Source organism: Chiloscyllium plagiosum, chromosome 9 (genome assembly GCF_004010195.1).
Source record: "Chiloscyllium plagiosum isolate BGI_BamShark_2017 chromosome 9, ASM401019v2, whole genome shotgun sequence".
Classification (NCBI taxonomy): domain Eukaryota; kingdom Metazoa; phylum Chordata; class Chondrichthyes; order Orectolobiformes; family Hemiscylliidae; genus Chiloscyllium; species Chiloscyllium plagiosum.
The window spans coordinates 6,087,277-6,110,079 of NC_057718.1; the positions used below are offsets into that span (position 1 = coordinate 6,087,277).

A 22,803-nucleotide genomic window follows, 5' to 3' on the forward strand; every position below is an offset into this window, starting at 1 on the left:
ATAGTAGTGTTGTCCCAGTCGAATTCATGTTGCTTGTCATCTGCGTGTTTCATAATCAGTTTCTTGATTATGTGACATAACTGTACCATTCAGAAAAAATAGCTAATAAATGTTGATGTCAGTTAACAGCTTGGCATATACTCATGCCAACTAGTTGGGTATCAAATGCTCTGAACAATCAAAGATCTGCAAGGGAGGCAAAGAAGTATCGAAAAGGTTAGCACCTTTAACTCAATGAAATTGTTGTCACTTACTGGAGCCGACCTGCCCTTTGGCCCTCTAGTTTTTGCCAGCTTTCCAAGAATTTCGTATCCGTCGGTGGTAATGTTACCGGGCGGATTTGCCGTCTTCTCTTCAACCTCTTCACAGTCCACAATCAGTTTGACAGTGTTCTGATTCACCATGAGATGAACCTGCAAAGGGGACATTGGAAACATGAGAGTGAAATTCACATTCCACAGAATGATGTACATCTTTTTTGTATTCACTAAATGCAAGGATTCATTAAACACAGCGTGACCCCAGTTTCGCGTCTCCTTAGTAAACTTGGTGGCCTTACTTTCAGCTGCCTGAACATTAAACCTTGGAATCTCATACTTAAACCTGTTCTCCTTCCCGTCTTTGTAAGAATTTTTGAAATCTGCATCTTTGACTAAGGTTTTGGGCTGTGTGATCAAATATCTCCTCACATAGTTTGGGGTCACAGTGTGAGTAGGTATGACTAACTGGGATGGTTTGCTAGTTTAAAGCATTATTTCAATGCAAGTTGTCTCTTTACCTGCCTCCTGTAACATCTGAAACAAACAAGTTTAAAGTAATAAACTGTCCCAATGAATTGTTTTACTTTATCAAACGAGTACGAAGAATACATTTTTGCTTCATTATGTATTCATTTTCACTGGATTGCTTTACCGAGATCCCTAGCTGTGATATATTGTGAGGACTGCAGATGTTGGAGATCACAGGCGAGAGTGTGTTGCTGGAAAAGCCCAGCCAGTCAGGCAGCATCTAAGGAGCAGGAGAATCGATGTTTTGGGCTTAAGCCCTTCATCAGGATTGAGGCTTGTGGGCCGGGGCTGAGAGAGGCTTGTGGGTCGGGGCTGAGAGATTTATCTCTCACCCCCAATCCACAAGCCTCATTCCTGATGAAGGGCTTGTGCCCAAAATGTCGATTTTCCTGCTCCTCAGATGCTGCCTGACCTGCTGTGATTTTCCAGCAACACACTCTCGACTGTGATATATTTACTGCAAGCATGCCTTACTTCTTTTACCATTTATTCATGGAGTCTAGGACATTGCTGGCTGGGCCTACATTTACTGCCCATCTTGAAATGCCCTTGAGAAAGTGGTGGTGAACTGTCATCTTGAAGTGCTATAGTCCATTTTGCATAGACCTACAATGCTGCTAGGGAAGAAGTCTGAAGATATTGACTCAGCGACACTTAAGGTGTCTTGAAGTATACTTGCATATAATGACTCAACAACTGATTTGTCAGGGGTTTAGAATGTTTTCTCAGCATTGAATCTGTTAGCAGAAGAAAATGACATTTCCAGAATTACTTCTGCACACTGATGTTAGTTTATCTTTTTTTTGGTATTTTGTTTTCAAGTGTCTGTCCCTCAATTTCATCCTGAGCATACATTCTGTGCTTCCTATTGTTGCGACCAAGGCTGCAGTTAGTGAACTGTCTCTCTAAACTACATCACATAAAAATACTTTTCCAGTTACCACGGTGACAATATCTGATTGGAACAGAAGACTATAAACATAATAATTGATAATAATATCAAAGCAAAATTATTCAATGAAGATGCAATAATTGGTTAGCACACACAGTCAGAAATATAAATACTTCTCCCTATAAATATGCACTTTGAGAGGTAAGATAAAACTCTCTGCAGAGATCAGTTTTCCACAAAGAAAAATCACATTGGCCATAATGGCTTATTCTTAAAGTATTGGATACTTTCCAGTCTGTTGCACTGATATTCTGGACAATGCTAAACATGTACCATTGTCTCTGAAGGCTTGCAGGCACAGCTTATTCAGGAAATACAATCTTGAAATATTCTTTTCAATCACTTTTTCAAAAGAACAATTAAATTTCACCCTGAACTGACATATAAGGTTTCTTTAAAGAAAGGAGAGATAATGAGCTGGGCAGCTTGTTCATAGTAAGCTTTCTACCAACTCAGTTTGTCCTTAACTAGCTTCTATCTAGCTCAGCTTGTTCTTAGCAGGCTTTCGTCCATCAATACCAGATAAAACAAGAACTTCTCCAAGCCAATTAGTATTCAAAAGCAGTCTGAGTAAGGTCTATGGAAAAGAACACAGTTATTACCAGTCATTTGATTCCCTCGTCTGGAAACAAGCCCTTCAGCCCAACAAGTCCACACCGACCCTTCGAAGAGTAACCCACCCAGACCCATTTCCCTCTGACTAATGCACCTAACACTATGGGCAATTTAGCATGGCCAATTGACCTGACCTGCACATCTTTGGACTGTGGGAGGAAACCGGAGCACCCGGAGGAAACCCACGCAGACACGGGGAGAACGTGCAAACTCCACACAGACAGTCGCCCAAGGCTGGAATCAAACATGGGACCCTGGTGCTGTGAGGCAGTAATACTAAGCACTGAGCTACCGTGCCACCCGGTGATTTTTAGGAAGCCTTGTTTCAAAAGTTCTCTAATGTCCCGACAGAACGGTGGGCAGCACGGTGGCACAGTGATTAGCACTGCTGCCTCACAGCGCCAGAGACCCGGGTTCAATTCCCGCCTCAGGCGACTGACTGTGTGGAGTTTGCACATTCTCCCCGTGTCTGCGTGGGTTTCCTCCGGGTGCTCCGGTTTCCTCCCACAGTCCAAAGATGTGCAGGTCAGCTGAATTGGCCACGCTAAATTGCCTGTAGTGTTAGATGCAGGGGTAAATGTAGGGGTATGGGTGGGTTGTGCTTTGGCGGGTCGGTGTGGACTTGTTGGGCCGAAGGGCCTGTTTCCACACTGTAAGTAATCTAATCTAAGAACTTCCAATTACCTCTTTTGAACAAACCACTTCAGGTATGTTCACAAAACTTGAAATAAATTCATTTTTAATGCAATCTGTCAAAGTCCCCCAAGCTATATTAAATGTAAAATGTCTGTAATGCTGCAACAAATTTTAATTTTGCAGAAGAAGCCTAGAATATATTTTATGATAAATATTTGTTTTAGAAAATGTTATGTGTAGAAACATTGAAGGATGAAGGCATGATGGAGGTAGCTTTCTACACAAGACTGTATCGATACATCATTTCCAAGATGAGTCAGATTAGACTCAAAATGTTAACTTTGTTTCTCTCTTCATAGAAGTTACCAGAATTGCTGAGTTTCTCCAGCACTTCCTGTTTAATTTTATTGAGGACCGATCACTTATTTTTACACATAGCATAAGAAATAGATGTTCTTTCTGGTTGCATCGATTGAAATACCAGCAAGTCTTATGAAAGACAAACCTGGATGAACCAAACTTTTCAAAGCTCAAGACGGAAAAAGGTGAAACAGCTGATGGAGATGATGAGTTCCACAGCTAGTTCTGAGCATTTGATGAATGAATCAGGAAACTGTATGATGAATTACATTTCACCCCATGAAATAGGTAGTGTTCTCTAAGAGTACATTACACAATTTCACAAAAGTGATCACAGAAGCGCTTCACAGGATGGTCCCAAGCACTTAGGATGTCACCTAGACAGGGGACAAAACGTCTGCAACACAAATTCCCAGCTCAGCGAACAGAACCACAACAATGAGCACCCGAACTACAAATCTTCTCATAAACTTTGAACGAAAGTGATATCAGGGTTCAGGAATAAAATTCTAAGGTTACATAACCATTGGGTTGTACTCCCATAATTTCAGAAATCAGTAAGTGGGGGTGGAGGGGGTGGGTAGTTCAGATTTATTAAATTACAAGGGGCTTTTATCTATTAAGTAAATGAAAACTCATTTCCTCTGGTGAGGGCATCCAGAATAAATGGGACTCAATCACAAAAATCAAGAGTGAAAAGCACGCTTTGATCCAACGGAGGTTGTGAAAATCTGGAACTCTCTCCAAAAGACTATGATTGATGAGTCAAATTATATTTCCCAAGACTGAGATCAAGAATTTGTATGAGGTAAAGATATTAAGGCTATGAGGGAAAGCACATACATCAATGGATTTTATGCAATGATAAACAATGATCACATTAAAAAGTAGAATAGGCTTTATGGGTAAAATTGCCTACTCCTGTTCTTATGATAAATGGTTGGGATGGATGGTGACAAGTTGGAGTTGAAGATCATCTCAATGGTAATTTTATCTTGCAGTATATCCAGGACTGCAGCAAAAAATAGTCAACCATTCATAAGGACATTGTGCAAATCTTGGACAGTCTCAAATCATAGGTATCATTCAAGGAAAAAGAACAATTTTCTTTTCTTGATAAGAAAATCTAAGTTTCGTGACGCATCTGGCAGTGGAAGGGACATGGGAAATTTTATCTCAGAAAAGGAGTTAATGAGATTGTTTTGATGATAGTAAGATGTTGATAGAATAAGAAGGAATATCAGCAAAGAAAAGAGGTCTCTTGTCAGCCTTGCAACCAACGTAAAAGAACCTGGCCTTTGCAGAATTGAAAGAGATAGGTTTTCATTGTGTCCAAAAATGTGAGGTCAATCAGAAATGCTTTAATTTTAAGACAATAAGGCTATGCATCAAGGTTCTAAAAATGCTGATGAAGTAGAGTTAGAAAGAGGAATCGAGAAGGTAATTTCAATATGGAACAGACTGAATGGAAGAGAACAGAAAACTGAATGATTTAAAAGCAAAGGGTTTTAAATCATTCCATTGGATTACACCACATGGAAGGTCAGACAGAGTGCACTTCCACAGCACTTTTGATTTACAGGAAACAGCAAGGCATTCCATGTGATAGAAGGAAGCAAAGATTGGACATCAAGCATAAGAAGGGGTGGAAAAGGCCGCGTGTGTTACGGTGAGAAACCAAATGTATCATTGATGGGATAAGGAAGAGATATTTACCACAATCATAGTCAAAGCACATGTCACTCTTGATCTTGATAAATATTGTTGAAAGGCTTGAAACCTGATCAGAATGTGAAGGGAGGTCATAACTAGCTTGTACAGGCTCAGATTCAAAACCTGACAAAGACCGCATTCAACACTTGATGACATGTCAATGAATATGTTTCATCAAAATAACTGATGGAGACATGGAAATGCAAATGTCAGTCTCTGTTTGGATGAGAATAATGGCAGAATCCAGCATAGTTTCTAAATTACATCTACTGTTTTTTTAAAATAAAATGAAGTGAGTATTATAGAAAGTGCTTTTGTTACACTTTCCTTCCCTTTTAAAGAGGATGATTACTCAAGTTTGTCTGGCTTGGAGCCTTTTAATCAACGTTCAAATCTAAGCCTGGCTGTGATGTTGACCTCTGGGACTCAGGGTTGTGTCATTTCTTGTGGCTCCAGTACAGACATGAAAGGAGACTTTAACTTTTGGGACTATGCACATAAAAAAGTTTTACTTAGAACCAGAAAAACAATCCACAAGGATTGATCTTGCTTATGTAAGGATTCAGCACCCATCTTTCAAATCCGACACTTATCTTTGACTGATACCCGCCTTTAAAATGATCTTGATTGTAATTTTTCAGTCTGTTTTATTTTTAACTGCCCTCTCCCCAGTCAATCTCCAGGTCAGTGCAATCCCATCATGTTTTCTGCGTGTTTATTTTTGCTTAGTTAAACTTCACAGTCTTGGCTGATTTTAGCAAGGTTCATGTCACACAGATCTGATAAACATTTTACAGCTGTTGAGCCGTTCATCTACAGTGCCAGTACGAAAACAATCCTTTGCTTAACTTTGGTTCAACAATGTACTTGCTGTGCTAGGTCTCATTAAGTCATAGAGCGCAGAAACAGACCCTTCCGTCCAACCAGTCCTCATCAACCATTATCCCAAACGAAACTAGTCCCACCTGTCTGCTCCTGGCCCACATCCCTCCAAACCCACCCTACTCACGTACTCATCCAAATGTCTTTTAAACATTGCCACGTACCCACGTCCACTACTTCCTCAGGAAGTTCATTCCACACGCAAACCGCCCTCTGTATAAAAAGTTGCCCCTCAATTTGTCTATTTTAAATCTTTTGCCTTTCACCTTAAAATTGTACCCCCTCATCTTGAAATTCCCCATTCTAGTGAAAAGACAACTACCATTAACTTTATTTATACCTCACATTATTTTATAAACTTCTACCAGGTCACCTCTCAACCTCATACACTCCAGTGAAAAAAGTTCCAGCCTATCCAGCCTTTCTTTATAACTCAAACCTTCCATACCCAGCAACATCCAGGCAAATCTCTTCTGAGCTCTGTCCAGCTTAATATCCTTTCTATTGATTAAAGTTTTTCTTAAAAACAAGTCAAAAGTTTCAGAACTGCAGCAGTTCCTATATTCCACTAGATCCCTGAGTGCTCACATCAGTGTCCAAATGGAACTGAAATTCACTCAATTCTCAGGTGTCAGGATCACTAACCCTTGCTTTATTATACATAATCCAAGTTTCCTCAGAGTTCTTTGATGTTGTTTAAGAGAATGTTGCAGAGTTAAAAAAAATACTTATTCGACTTCAAGGAATCACTCGACTGAGTTTTGAGACTAAAAGCTGTCTATTTCATTATATTATTCAAAAGAGGACAAATTCCCAAAGCATTTCACAGCCAAATAAGTTACTTTGTCATTTGCACCAATAGGAGAGAAATCAGGCCAAGTGTTTACTATACAGGTGATTTTTCTATTGGCTGTTTTGTGGACCCTGCCAAAGCCAATTTTCATCCTAAACCTCTTCTTGGGATTTTCGAGAAAGAGATATTGCCTAAAAAACCAAGATAATTCATTATTCTTCTTCAAAAGAAAATCTACATATCCCTCTAGCTTATCTCTAGGTTTTAAGTACAGCTGAAAAACACTGGGCTGAATTGTACTGGTTGGGGGACTGGCCCAGTTAGCTGGAAATATGTGTCACTGTCACATGCGCGGATGGTGAGCCTTCCACTCAACATTAACGTGCCAGCTGTCTGGGTGACTGGGACCAGTGCTGCCATCTGGTCCAGGGGCTGCAGCCCATTCACAGACCTGCTAGCCCAGTTGGAAAAGCCGAGCCTGGGCCACCACTGTGGGAAGCCAGGGGCCTACAGGAGGAGAGGAAATGTCTGAAATGATAGGTCCTGGTGGTCCTTCCGGGACACTGATGGAGCTGTGGCTGCTGCCTCATCTACTACCAACCCCCTTTTTGATATAACGTCCCTCTCTCCGTCACTAGAAAGCTGCCTCCATTTATCTGGCACCCTCCCTATGAGGTAAGGAGGTGATCTTTCATCGGCAAAATACCAAAATAGTGCCAAAATGGCCCTTAATCGGGCCCTAACGTCTGCACACTACCTTTCGAATAGGCTCCCTGAATCTGATCCCTCTTTCTATAAAATTCCCCAATAATAGAGCATAGAGAGGGAACATCCTTCATTCCCATTGGTGGGGGGGCAGGCAAACTTCTGCTTAACATCTTTTATTGTGCATTACCAATTCCATGACACTACGTTACAGTATCAGCCTGGTGGGCTACGTGACAAAGGCTTTAGAATGGCATTTCTACACATAGCTTTCAGAATCAGAAGAGCTTTCTCATAGCTCGGGCTACAACTAATCGCCAGAGTCTTTGTTCTCTGTCTTGAGTGGTTTGTTAATGGAACCCAAGCAAGTTGGCCAGGCAGAAACTAAAGGGCAGAGTTTGGATAGGATAAACGGACAAAGTCTTTTGTGAGGGAGTCTAGAACTAGAGGGCATAGGTTAAGGATGAGAGGAGAAAGATATAAAAGAGACCTAAGGGGCAACACTTTCACGCAGAGGGTGGTGCGTGTATGGAATGAGCTGCTAGAGGTTGTGGTAGAGGCTGGTACAATTGCATTATTTAAAAGGCATCTGGATGGGTATACGAATAGGAAGGGTTTGGAGGGATATGGGCCATGTGCTGGCAAATAGGACAAGGGATATCTGGTCAGCATGGACGAGTTGGATTGAAGGTTCTGTTTCTGTGCTGTACATCTCTATGACTCTATGACTGCTCCAAACTAACAGTACTCTCTTCCAGTTCTTCTCCCTTTGGATATGTTCTACTCAACCTGTAACGAGATGTTATTAAACACCTCTAGAGCACATGGGACTTGAGCCCTAGGCCTCTTGGCTCAGAGGGAGGGACACTACATCTGCATCACAAAAATCCCCTGCTCAACCAGTTCAGACATAACACACCTCTGAAACAGGTAGGATGTGAACCCAAGATTTCCAGCTCTGAGGTCTGGACAATACCACTGTGCCTCAAGAGCCCCTAGATATCTAGACAAAATACTTTCTAATCAGCCTGTAGAGAGATGTTATTACACTGGAGCAGTTAGGACTTGAAACTGGGCCTCCTGGGTCAGAGGTAAGGACACTATCACTGCATCAAAAAATCCTTAGCCATCTAGACGATTTCTTTTTAATCAACTTGCCCAGGCATGTTATGACACACCTCTGGAATAAGTAAGATTTGAACCTGAGACTCCTAGTCCAAACATAGGGACACTACGACTGCACACAAAAGAGCCTAGACAGCTGAACAACAATAAACCATTTAACAACCATCAATTGGTTCCCTTCTGACCTTAATTACTTGTTAAATTAACATGTTCACCTGCTACATCTCAAACACTGCTCCACCTCCCTCAACCCACAAGTCAGGAGTGTCAGTTTGAAAACTGGTTTCTTTTGTTTCCTACGTTATGACATTACTTCAAAAATACTAAATTGATTCTAACATCCTTTATGAAACCTTGAGGTGGTGAAACGCACTATCATGACTGGAAAACTCTTGTGCTGAACTGTATTATGAAAATAGAAGTGGACTAATGGCTTTGGTCTGGGGCAGGAGCCCGGAACCCTCTATTTTCATAACTGCAACTGAATATTTTTCCACCAGCCCTTCCACATATGTTTGCAGATTTGCATCAATGAGAGTTAGAAGTGATTCCAAAAACATCATAACTCTTCAAGCATAAAGCCACTGTGTCTGCAATCCCTAAAGAAAACATTTATCACGTTTACCACTACAACTCTTATTTCCCCGTGGAGCTTTTTGCATTGGTTACATGGAAGGCTGTGGAATGCAATTAGTGAAATTATCAACCATTCTTCAAACAAATCTCTCATGATGTACACCATTGAAGGCTTGTTGGGTAAATGCAAAGCTTCATAGATCTAAACCAATGAGGGCTAAACGAAAAACAGAAACTGGCATTGCTGCCAAGATACTTATTCAAATTTGTTTTATATAGAAAGAGGGGCAAGAGTAGGTACTTGGGGTGGCACTGTGGCTCAATGGTTAGCACTGCTGCCTCACAGCACCAGGGACCTGGGTTCAATTCCGGCCTTGGGCGACTGTCTGCGTGGAGTTTGCACATTATCCCCCAGTCTGCCTGGGTTTCCTTCGGATGCTCCAGTTTCCTCCCATAATCCAAAGATGTGCAGGTTAGGGTGGATTGGCCATGTTCAATTGCCCATAGTTACCGGGGATGTGCAGGTTAGGGTGGATTAGCTGTCGTGGGGGGGCTTCAGGGATGGGGTGAGTCTGGGTGGGATGTTCTTTGGAGAATGGGGTGGACTTGTTGGGCTGAATGGCCTGTTTCCACACTGTAGGATTTCTATAAACTCTTGGACTTGGCCCTTCGAGCCTCATGCACCATTCAATATGATCATGGCTGATTATTCAACTCAGTATCCTCTTTCTGCTTCTCCCCACAGCCTTTGATCCCTTTAGCCTTCAGAAATATATCTAACTCCTTCTTGAAAATGTTCAATGTTTTGGCCTCAACTTTTCTCTGTGGCAGAAAATTCCACAGACTCCCACCCTCTGAATGAATGAATTTCTCTTCATCTCAGTTTTAAATGTTTCACCCTATATTGTTAGACTGTGACCCCTGGTTCTGGACTCCCTGGTTGTAGGGAACACCCTTCCTGTGTTTACCTTGTCTGGTCATGTTAGAATTTTATGAGATGTCTATGAGATATCTCCTCATTCTTCTAAACTCCAGTGAACTGATCCAATCTGTCCTTGTACGTCAATCATGATATTCCCGGAATTAGTCTGGCTACTTATGAGACATAAAAACTGAAAGAACTGTGGGTGCAGTAAATCAGAAATGGACAGAGCTACCATCAGTTCTGAAGAAGGTTCATTGGACCCGAAACGATAATTCTGATTTCTCTTCACAGATGCTGCCAGACCTGCTGAGCTTTTCCAGTAACTTCTGTACTTATGAGATATATGTGTCAAGAGTGTGATCCTGGAAAAGCACAGCAGGTCAGGCAGCATCCAAGGAGGAAGAGAATCGACGTTTTGGGTATAAGCTCTTTGTATGTAACCTAGGCAATACCCATAACTAATTGAACTTGAGAAGGTGATGGTGAATTGCCAATTTGAACCACACTAGCCTGTTTGTGGACGTAGGTTTGCTTGCTGAGCTGGAAGGTTCATTTTCAAGCTGGAAGGTGCATCTATAGTATATGTACATATATACTGAAGATCCAGTTGCAGGTCTATCCTATTTCAGCTGAATGCAATAAAGTCCTCTCATTAGCTCAGTGCATCGGATTGGAGGGAAACATTAAACAAAAAAACTTATCAGGATTCCTCCTATAGAGTAGTGCCAAGGGATGGTGAACTTACATCAAGTTAAGTGATTCCAGTCAAATTGCTAAGAATAGCATTACAATCTGTGTCAGTGCCCAAAGCGGGGGAAAAGGAAGATTATAGAGTAAATCAGCCACATTCCCCATTTCTGATCATGGCATAAGGACACCCTTCTAGTAACAGACGAAATCAGGAATGGTCTTGGCTGTAAACTCTCCAAGTTTAACATAGCCTCGGATAACACTAACAATCCCTGTTGAGAGATGACAAATGGCCACTTGGATGAAATCCCGGGAGCAGCTGTTGTGTCCATGAAACTGAACCTCTGTCAGAGTTACTGCTTTCACAAGGAAAGGAGATATACCGGGAAGTATCTAAAAATGATAAATTCCACCATTTGGTTATTTTCAGCGATTCCTCTCTCAATAGTTTCCCTACAGGCTCAGAGGGTAGGAGATGTTGACTCTGTTCCAAGTCCAGCTACTATAATTGACATTGACGAAGTGCAAGAATTCTGCATCACAGTGACTATCTGCTACTCTGAGACCAGCTGTTTACACTCAACAAGATTATACAAAACTCAAAGACATGAGTTATGAATCTGAAGGTACGTGTTCTTAATGGACATACCACAGAAACATTTTGAGTTTTTAAGGAGAAAGCTGAAATGTTATTTCTTTTGAGGAAGACCCATTCCAAACAAATAGATACACTTTGGAACAGGCTGGGGCTGTTTTCCCTGGAGCGTTGGAGGATGAGGCGTGACCTTATAGAGGTTTACAAAATTATGAGGGGCATGGATAGGGTAGATAGGCAAAGTCTTTTTCCTGGGGTCGGGGTGTCCAGAACTATAGGGCATAGGTTTAGGGTGAGAGGGGAAAGATATAAAAGAGACCTAAAGGGCAACTTTTTCACGCAGAGGGTGGTATGTGTATGGAATGAGCTGCCAGAGGAAGTGGTAGAGGCTGGTACAATTGCAACATTTAAGTGGCATTTGGATGGGTATATGAATAGAAAGCGTTTGGAGGGATATGGGCCGGGTGCTGGCAGGTGGGACCAAATTGGGTTGGAATATCTGGTCAGCATGGATGGGTAGGACCGAAGGGTCTGTTTCCATGCTATATATATCTCTAGAACTAGAGGGCGTGGCTTTAGGTTGAGAGGAGAAAGATATAAAAGAGACCTAAGGGGCAACTTTTTCACACAGAAGATGGTGCGTGTATGGAATGAGCTGCCAGAGGAAGTAGTGGAGGCTGGTACAACTGCATTATTTAAAAGGCATCTTGATGGGTATATGAATAGGAAGGGTTTAGAGGGACATGGGCCATGTGCTGGCAAATGGGACAAGATTAAGTTGGCATTGACGAGTTGGACTGAAGGGTCTGTTTCTGTGCTGTACATCGCTATGACTCTGTGATTCTAATACCAGTACATGGGCAGTGATGTAAAAGTCATTACACAGAATAACACCAGTAAACCTACTCTTCTTTCAATAATCATATTGTAAATAGAGTTAATTTAGTAATGCCCACCCTCTGATATGGACTGTGATTTGTTTTATTCATTCATAGGATGAGGGCATTGCTGTCCATCACTGATTGTTAAGGGTCGGTTAAGTGTCAACCACATTGCTGTGGGTCTGGTGTCAGATGTCGGCCAGACTAGGTAACAATGGCAGTTTCCTTCCATTAATGAACCACGTAGGTTTTCCTGATAATCAGCAATGGATTCCTGGTCATCATTATACACTTAATTCCAGATTTTTATTGAATTCAAATTCCACATTCTTTGTGACAGGATTTAAAATTGGGTGCCCAGAACATGAGAGCCATAGAGTCATGCCATACAGCAGGGAAACACACCCTTTGGTGCAACTCATCTGTGCCTTCCAGATATCCAAATCTGACCTAGTCCCACTTGGTCAAAGTCCATAAATTGCGGATACAATGGCCCCTGTACCAGAAACAGGAACAGAGGCAGTACTAAGGATTCTGTCGACCTACTCAACCAAGGAAATGTAGGAACAATCCAGATCTGCAGCCAACTGGCACAGTTCCACTGAAGATAGAGCAGACACTGGTCCACCAATGCAGATATTAAGTTTCTCTTAAATTCTTGCAAAGCAGCACTCTATTGCCCTTTCCCTCAGCCCTCTTATTACTGTGCTGAGACAAACTGTGCTGAAATAAGCAGCCAACTCAAGTAAGATACTGCTTTTTTTTCAATTGCACAGCAGAAAGATTCAGTGTGTGTAGCCCTTCTTGAAGGATTGCATGCTGCACATCCTGACAAGACCATAATAATTGTGGCTTTGCTTGTTTAGGTCAGCATGCCCATGTTTGGCTCATTTGCGCATTCAGCAAATTTGCTAAATCCTGTTTTAATTCACGGTCATTATCCAAAATATAAGGTTACCACCAAAGCAAGGGATGCATTATGAACTTTAATTCACCACAGACAGGATGAGTTCACCCTTACTTATTACAAAACTCATGGCAACTACCACAGCTTCCATGGCTTGATAAATATTTACTGTCTTAGATGTCACCCTCAATCTTCTTCATTCTGTTTCTCAAGACGCACAGCTCCCTGAAGGAAATAAGCTGGTCAAAGAAAAGTGAGCTTCTCGTCCAAGTGTGTAGTGAACTTAAAAGAACTTTGCATTTCAAAAGTCGCTAACTTTCCATCTATATAGCATCCAGCTATTTTCCCTGAAGCGGCGGCGGATGAGGGGTGACCTTATAGAAGTTTATATAAATCATGAGGGCCATGGATAGCGTGACTATTCAAGGTCTTTTCCCCAGGGCAGAGGAGTCTAAAACTAGAGGGCATAGGTTTAAGGTGAGAAGGGAATGATTTAAGAGGGACCTAAGGGGCAACCTTTTCATGCAGAGGGTGGATGGAATGAACTGCCAGAGGAAGTAGTGGAGGCCGGTACAATTACAAAATTTAAAAAGTTTCTGGATGGGCATATGAATAGGAAAGGATATGGAATTATGGAACAAATGCTGGCAAGTGGGACTAGCTTAATTTAAGATATTCGGTTAGTATGAACAAGTTGGACCCTAGGGTCTCATGTTTCCATGCTGTACATCTCCATGACTCTATGATGCTTTCAAAATCCCAGAATGCCCCAAACACGTTATAATCAGCTTCCTGCATTGCCCTAGACATTACTTTCCACTATAAGAACACTTAGCAGGCAATTTGTCATATCAAGAACCCACTCACAGTGCAGAAATAATAACTGACCACTTAGTTTAGGTGAGACTCAGCAGGTCTGGGAGCATCTGCAAAGAGAGAAACAGAGTTAAGGTTTCAAATCCAATGACTCTTCTTCAGAACCATTGGACTCAAAATGCGTACTTTGCATTCTCTCCACAGATGGTGCCAGACCTGTTGAGTTTCTCCAGCACTTTGTGGTTTGTTTTGTCAGTATCTACATTTCTTTTTGTTTCACTTGCTTTAAGTTTGGTTAATGGATCATTATTAGAATCCAGGAAAAAAACAGATCCCTTCTTCTTCAAACAGAGGTCAGACCTTATGATATATTCTCAGTAAGCAAGTCAGTGCCTTGGTTTAATGATATAGCCAGAAATCGGTATCTCCGAAAGTGCTGTCTCTGTGCTGCATTGAAAGCATTAGATTATCTCAGTCAGTCTCTGGATTGGAACCTGAACCTATAACCCTCTAACTCAAAAAAAGGAGAGGTCTCAATGAATCATTGTGGACACACAGTTAAACAGGAGCCAGGTGTTAAGCATGTAGTGAATATGGATATTGTCAGGTGTTATACAATAATATATCCCTTTCTGAAACTATTCACTTAACTCCATTTGCTTTGAATTAGCTCCTGGCATTCTGTTGTTCTTCAATGAGAACCATTATTGGATCCATGCTTTGCAAACATTCTTATCTTTTATACTACAGAGGCAACAGACATGCAACTCGATAGATGAGGTTCCCAGTTGGGAAGATGAAGCTAAAAGGAAAAAACTCTGTAACTTAATATTGTTCAAAATAACTCACAGATTGATGAAAATATTCACCACTAGACCGCAGAAATCAAACCTATCCAACTGCAAGCTAAGTTGAGATAGAGAAATCCCAATCTCCATTTCCCCAAATCAGATGGCTATCCATCAACCCAAAGGCCTTTTCAGCACGTTGTCAAACTATTCCAAGAATCTGACCTTGAGTAGCCTTTTTGGGTAACCCATCCCAGCTGTTGATCTGCCATTATGTGAAGGGGGATACGACGTTGTCTGTCTTAAACTTATAACCATGGAATGGCTGGGAGTCGGCTTGGTTCTGGAATGTAGCCGCACTAACACTAGTTAGTGTGAACTAACACTGCCTTATCACCACAAAGACTGCACAAAAACTCAGTGGCTCACTATCCCAATGGCATCCCATTATTAACACAACCGCACTTCAAAATGATCTCAGTTCTCCTTGGGAACGTGAGCAGAATATAAACACAACAACTATGTTGCATATCCCACTTATTTTGAAAGCGTCGCCAAGTTTCAGTCAAAAGAAAATGGAAACCGCATCAATATTTTCCTTTTACAGGGCTCTATTTACTCAAGTTTCAAGTTATGAAAGAGAAAAGAAAGTATGGAATCTGTCTCCGACTGACTCTGATGATGTAATTAAAAGCGATGAAGCCCAGCAGACTCTGAAAATCTACACTTTTTCTTCCTTTTTTCTCTTTAGGATTTTCCACGTCCACTTTCCCTTCACTCCAGCCGGATGAATTACAACTTTTTATTTGGTTCAGTAAGTGTGGAACAAATGAGATTTAGAACCAAGATAAAATTGCCACGAGTGCTTTTGAAGAAAAGTACAAGATTGTGTCTTGGCCTTCTGGCATTGAAAGTTAAAGGGGGATCTAAAGAAGTTACGACTCCATCAAATATTGCCAGATAATTAAAAAGACCACAAGGTGCCAGAGCAGAAGTAGGCCATTCAGCCCATCAAGTTGATAGTCACAGATGAGGTGCCGGAAGACTGAAGGTTGGCTGACGTGGTGCCACTATTTAAGAAAGGTGTAACAAAAAGCCAGGGAACTATAGACCAGCAAGTCTGACATTGGTGGTGGGCAAGTTGTTGGAGGGAATACTGAGGGACGGGAATTATATGTATTCAGAAAGGCGAGGACTTATTATGGATAGTCAACATGTGTGGGATATCATGTCTCACGAACTTGAGTGAGTTTTTTGAAGAAGTAATAAGAGGATTGATGAAGGTAAAGCCTCTATATGGACTTCAGTAAGGCATTTGACTAGGTTCCCCATGGGAGACTGGTTAGCAAGATTGGATCTCATGAATACAGAGAGAACCAGGAGAACAGGCTCAAAGGTAGAAAACAGAGGGTGATGGTAGAGGGTTGCTTTTCAGACTGAAGGCCTGTGATCAGTAGAGTGCCATAAGGATCGGTGCTGGGTCCACTACTTCTTGTCATTTATGTAAATGATTTGGCTGTGAACACAGGAGGTTAAATTAGTAGGTTTGCAGATGACACCAAAATTGGAGGTGTAGTGGACAGCAAAGAAGGTTACCTTGGATTACAATGGGATCTTGATCAGATGAACCAATGGGTTGAGGAGTGGCAGATGGAGTTTAATTCAGATAAATGCAAGGCGCTGCATTTTGGAAAAGAAAATCAGAGCAGACTTATCCACTTAATGATAAGGTCCTAGGGAGTATTGCTAACAAAGAGACCTTGGAGTGCAGGTTCATAGTTCCTTGAAAATAGAGTTGCAGGTTGATAGGATAGTGAAGAAGGCATTTGGTATGTTTTCCTTTATTGGTCAGAAAATTGAGTATAGGAGTTGGGAGGTCATGTTGCAGCTGTATTGGGTATTGGTGAGGCCACTTTCAAAATATTGCATGCAATTTTGGTCTTCTTCCTATCGGAAGGATGTTGTGAAACTTGACAGGATTCAGAAAGGATTTACAAGATTGCCAGGATTGGAGGATTTGAGCTATAGGGAGAGGTTGAATAGGCTGGGGCTGTTTTCCCTGGAGCGTCAGAGGCTGAGGGGTGACCTTATAGCGGTTTATAAAATCATGAAGAGCATGGATAGGGTAAATAGACAAAGTATTTTCACTGGGGTGGGGGTGTCCAGAGGCATCGGTTTAGGGTGAGAGGGGAAATATAAAAAAGGGACCTAAAGGGCAACTTTTCACACAAAGGATGGTGTACGTGTGGAATGAGCTGTCAGAAAGAGTGGTATAGGCTGGTACAATTACAACATGCAAAAGGCACCTGGATGGGCACATGAATATGAAGGGTTTGGAGGGATATGGGCCAAATACTGGCAAATGGGACTAGATTAGGTTAGGATATCTGGTCGGCATCAACGAGTTGGACAGAAAGGTCTGTTTCCATGCTGCACATCTCTATGACTCTAAGTCTGCTCTGTCATTCAATGAGATCATTGCTGATCTGATAGTCCTCAGCGTCACTTTCATGTCTTTCCCCCATAACATCCCTTACTGATTAAAAATGTGTCGATCTGAACTGATTCAGAATGAACAGAATTATTCCTCCAAGAGTATGGACAGGCCACAATTTGGAGTACAACTTGGGTTCAGCTAGGGATGGAAATCCACAGGTAGACAGCACATTGTTTCACATTCATTTTCATAGACAAAGAATTGCTGAGGCAGTTGCAATAGACATACCATCAACGCAGGACAAAAAGACCTGATATGTTTTCCTCAATGAGGTCATAACCACGCTGTAACACAACTCAGAAACTGACCCTTCGGTCCAACCAGCCCATGCTGACCACGTTCCCAAACTAAACTCATCCCCCTTGGCCCATATCTCTCCAAACCTTTCCTAATCCATGTGTTTATTCAAATATCTTTACAAATATTCTAACTGTACCTGCATCCACCACTCCTTCTGGATGTTCATTCCACACACTAATCACTCCTGTCCTTTTTAAATCTTTCTCCTCTCACTTCTAGTCTTAAACTTCCCCTTCCACAAATCTGCTTTGCGCGTCCTTGTTTCAAGGTCTATCATTCGAGAAGATCCAAGTTCATAGCAATTTGCTCCACTCTGTCATTCACCCAGTCGAGCCTTGCAAAACATTAACTCATTCAGATATTTTTCTTTCTACATAGTGTTTGCCAAGTGCACACTGTGAGCCAAATTTACAGATAATTTGAAATTAACAAACTTGCCTTTAAGCACAGCCAGAGAATACACCATTAATATTCTGCTTTTTCCCGAAGACTGGCGTACAGCATGACACACATGCTCTGCTCACTTCACATTAACATGCCCTCAGAATGAAGGCTTCCAGCTAGAAATATTCCATCCACTTAGATTCCAAAAACAATCATTTGATAAGTGTCATATGTTAATATTTCTCTCTTTGATTTACAAAACAGGAATGAAAGGGGGTTGTTTCAATGCCAAAAGAAGGCATTTGCTTTATATCCAATAAATTAGTCCTGCTGCTTCTAGATTACTCTTTGTATTCATAAAGACGTCGGTTCTTATATCATTTGGGGCCTCAAAATCTCTCTTCCTCTGACTCAAGAGCTTTCCAGAAGAACAGACCAGAGTTCAAGATTTATATTACTATTTGTGAGGAAGAATATTTCCTGATTTCAGTGCAAAATGTCAATGTTTGTATCATTTTAAACACCTCACCATTCTAATATAAACAAGAGTCATGGCCAATCAAACACTTCAATGCCTTTTCCTCATCCCATTCCCTGTACGCCACCAAGCCATTGCTCCCTCAGAGCATGGGTCCCTAATATTTCAGCTCAAGACCCTCACTCAGCCTCCTGAACACTGCTTTTGGGAAATCTTGGCTTAAACTCTTCTTTCTGCAGAACCATTTCCAATTTGCCATTCAGCTTAATGAAGTAATCTCAGTTTCGGCCATCTCTGGCAATTTGGGTGTTAATTGCTTATTGATTCTTTCCACCAGGCCTCTTGAGTCTTCCCTGGCAATTTTTAAGAAAGGGCTGCAGAATCATAGAATCCCTACTATGTGGAAGCAGGCCATTCAACCCAACAAGTCCACACTGTCCCTCCAAACAGCATCCCACCCAGACTCACACCCCTACCCTATCCCTGCATTTCCCACAGCTAACCCACCTAACCTGAACATCTTTGGACTTTGGGAGGAAACTGGAGAACCCAGAGGAAACCCACAAGGACACAGGAGAATGTGCAAACTCCACACAATCAACTGATTGTGAAATTTAACCTGGGTCCCTCACGCTGTAAGGCAGCAGCGCTAACCACTGAGCCACTGTGCCAATCCTAAGACTGGAAGGTTCAGTGGTTTTGGTTGAGGAATCAACATATGGTTATAATCCTTGTGTGTCATGTGGGGTCAACCTACTGTGTAAATGAGATGGAGAAGGCAGGTGAATGGCTTTTAGTGATGTTCAAAAGGAATGGTATTAAAAAAAAACTCAGGATATTCAGAAGGAATTGCTAAATTATTGTAGAAAGTCAGCAGGTCTGGTAGCATCAGTGGGCAGAAAGCAAAATAAATGTTTCAGGCCAATAATTCCTTTACAGACCGAGTGTAACTAGAAGATGGTGTGTGTGTGTGTGTGCGATAAAGGGATGCATAATCATGAGCCACAGACAATGAAAAGTTGCTAACGAGCTCCATCAGTCGGCTGAAAGCAGACCATGTGATGACAGGTCCTGAGGTTCAGGGTAGGTAGATGACATGGAAGAAGATATTCAGTCCCTAAGATTATCTTACAGTTCTTTGCTTTTTCCAAGTGATTGTGTCAGTTTAGATTCACTGAGGATACTCTCGCATCTAGTTCTGGAAAGTTGTGGATTTAAGTCCCAGACCAGCTTCCCAAAATGAGGGTGACACTCCAATGCAGTGTTATATATGCTCTGTACTGGTGAAAGCACTTTCCTTTGGATAAAACATCAAACCAAATTTGCCCACCTGGAGAGATGTGAAAGATCTCTTTGCACAACTTTTACGAATAGCAAGTCTGTTATGCCCTATTTCCAGGCTGATATTAAGTCCTCATTAGCGTCACATGAAAATTTAAAAGTATGCAGGGCATAGATAAGGGAGAAGCAGGTTGGGTGTTTACACTGGCAGGTGAAACTAGAACTAGAGGGCATAGCCTCAAAATAGCGGGAAGTAGGATTTAGGACTGAGATGAGGAGGAAGTTCTTCACCCAAAGGGTTGTGAATCTATGGAATTCCCTGCCCAGTGAAGCAGTTGAGGCGACTTCATTGAATGTTTTTAAGGCAAAGATAGACGGATTTTTGAACAGTAAAGGAATTAAGGACAATGGTGAGAGGGTGAATAAGTGGAGCTGAGTCTATGAAAAGATCAGCCATGATCTTATTGAATGGCAGAGCAGGCTCGAAGGGCCAGATGGCCTACTCCTGCTCCTAGTTCTTATGTTCTTATCATGAAAACAGATGATCTGGTCATCATGTCATTGTTTTTTGTAGCAGGTGGAAGCTACACTGTCCTGCATTACTTCAGTGATTTCATTGCATAAGTACTTCATTATAAAGTGCTTTAGGACACACAAATTGCATAAAAGATGCATGCAAATGCAAGATTTTCTTTCTTGACTAAGGTCACAAGAAATAAAGCATGTAATTTGCCAGAAAACATAAAAGAAAATCATTAGGAAAACATAACAGAAGAAATTGGAGGTTTTCAACATAATACCTCGATGAATTCTTGTAAATCACAGGAGCACATAATAGACAAAGTAAATACAAGGTTTTCATCAGGGGAATATCAAATATGTGTGATCAAGATTGCTGCTAAAATAATGGCAGGGTCTTTATTTAACATGGAGAAAGTGAGGACTGCAGATGCTGGAGATCAGAGCTGAAAATGTGTTGCTGGAAAAGCGCAGCAGGTCAGGCAGCATCCAGGGAACAGGAGAATTGACGTTTCGGGCATAAGCCCTTCTTCAGGAATGGGCTTATGCCCGAAACGTCGATTCTCCTGTTCCTTGGATGCTGCCTGACCTGCTGCGCTTTTCCAGCAACACATTTTCAGCTTTATTTAACATGGTAAAATATCCAAAACACAAAGCTGACCAATGACAGCAGGCAGGGCCTGACTCTTGTTTTAAATGCTAAGTTGGGAAATACTGTGCACTATCTCTAAGCCCATTAACTCAGATTTCCACCCCTTTGTATATTACCAATCTGTAAGTGAAAGTGAAACTGTTGGCCACATTATTTTTAAAATGTGAAATGAAGGAAGCTGTTGACTGGGGAACTGGGCATGGGCCAAAGATCGATGAATGAAAGGCCAGGGAATGAATGGACTTAAAGCAAGACATGAAGCCAAGTCCCATGAGAGAGGCAGCTCAATAATTCCATGGGATAACGTTAGTTTGTGTTGGGATAGAGTGAGCAGAGGAAGGGGAAAACATTAAAAGCAACAGATCTGTTCTTAAACAGAGTGGATGTGGCATTGATAAATATTCTGGACTATGCTGAACCAGAAAATGTTTGTACTGCAATTTTTTTCCAGGACTTTGTGGAGCCCACAAAAAGGCAGGTCAGAAGTCTGATTACTTTGGTATTTTCTAAACTTAAATAGTTAATCAGATGATGTCTATCATGTTTCCCAGTCCTGTTGAAAGGTTACCAACCTGAAGCATTAACTGAAGGCAGAATTCACTCATTGTTATTAAATTATTTAATCTATTGTCAGTTTAACTCACCCAATTGCCCACCAATCAGCTTAAGGGTCTTGCTCCATCACTGCACTCAACACTGACTTCCCAGCCAATGAGAGGCTGGGTCCTAAATGCGACCAGTCATAACTTATCTCCTCAAGGGATCCAGGAGCTGGAAGGTAAGTCTTTTCTTGTGTCTTTTTTGGCAGGCCCGTGACATAAGTTGGCATTACTGTTATTAGGATAGTTTTGTCTTTTGGAGATCTTACGTGTTAAACAAAGTCTCTTTGTACGGGAAGAAGGAAGTCAGGGATAAGTGCAGGGGGGGGTGTGTTCCATAGGCTACTGTGTTGCCTGTCATCTACGTTTCTGATGACCCCCAAATTTTATAGAATCGCTATAGTGTTGAAAAAGGTTGTTCAGCCCATCATGTCTGAACTGACCCTCCGAAGAGCATCCCACCCTCCCGCCACCTCTCCCTCTAGGTCTGGTGGGATTTCAGCCTGAATGCCCTTAACATTACCTGGCTTTCTGATCATACCAGGCTGTCACATCCCAGTAATATTAGAAAACCATTCTGTAAATGCTAGTCATTCTTTTTTCCTTACCGTGGTTCTCTCACTGTTTGATGCTTTTGAAAAGTGTTTCAAACATCAACATTCTAAAGGAAGTCGTGTGGCATGAGTTAAAAAATACTTTTTGCTGACTTCAAGACACCTGCATGAGATAGTTATGGCCAGGCATAGGTGCAGTAGCTGACATTCCCGTTGGAACACACTATAAGAATGAACAAAGTCCTCTCAGAGCAAAACAAGCTGGAAAAGGGAAGAGGGAAGAATTGGGAGGCGGGTAATGTTTCTCAGGAACACCGCTACCATGTCTAGGGAGACATGTTTTGTGTGAATCCTCAGCAGTGAATGTATCCTCACCGTCTGATATTCCTACCCCCTGTTATCTGCAGGCCCCTTGTGACCAGTGATTGCACTGTGCTCTCCTGTAAATTTATGGACAACATCTGAGCTGGTGTGCGAGTCTGAAATCAAATGATGATGTGACTTTACCATCACTGAGGAGACGGTGAGGACTGCAGATGCTGGAGATCAGAGCTGAAAATGTGTTGCTGGAAAAGTGCAGCAGGTCAGGCAGCATACAGGGAGCAGGAGAATCGACGATTCAGGCATGAGCCCTTCTTCAGGAATGAGGAAAGTGTGTCCAGCAGGTTAAGATAAAAGGTAGGGAGGAGGGACTTGGGGAAGGGGTGTTGGAAATGCGACAGATGGAAGGAGGTCAAGGTGAGGGTGATAGGCCAGAGTGGGGGTGGGGGCGGAGAGGTCAGGAAGAAAATT

The 22,803-nt window shown here is 41.8% G+C and overlaps 1 protein-coding gene across 4 annotated transcripts in view; it reads right to left on the bottom strand.

The window, feature by feature from the left end:
- Positions 1 to 22,803, bottom strand: part of LOC122552587 (collagen alpha-1(XII) chain-like) — a 264,538-nt gene that overhangs the window by 69,165 nt on the left and 172,570 nt on the right. For all 4 annotated transcript variants that reach the window (XM_043695315.1, XM_043695311.1, XM_043695313.1 and 1 more), the window contains one exon: positions 255 to 413. In XM_043695315.1, coding sequence (XP_043551250.1) covers positions 255 to 413 — 159 coding nt within the window. The remainder of the gene's footprint in view (positions 1 to 254; positions 414 to 22,803) is intronic.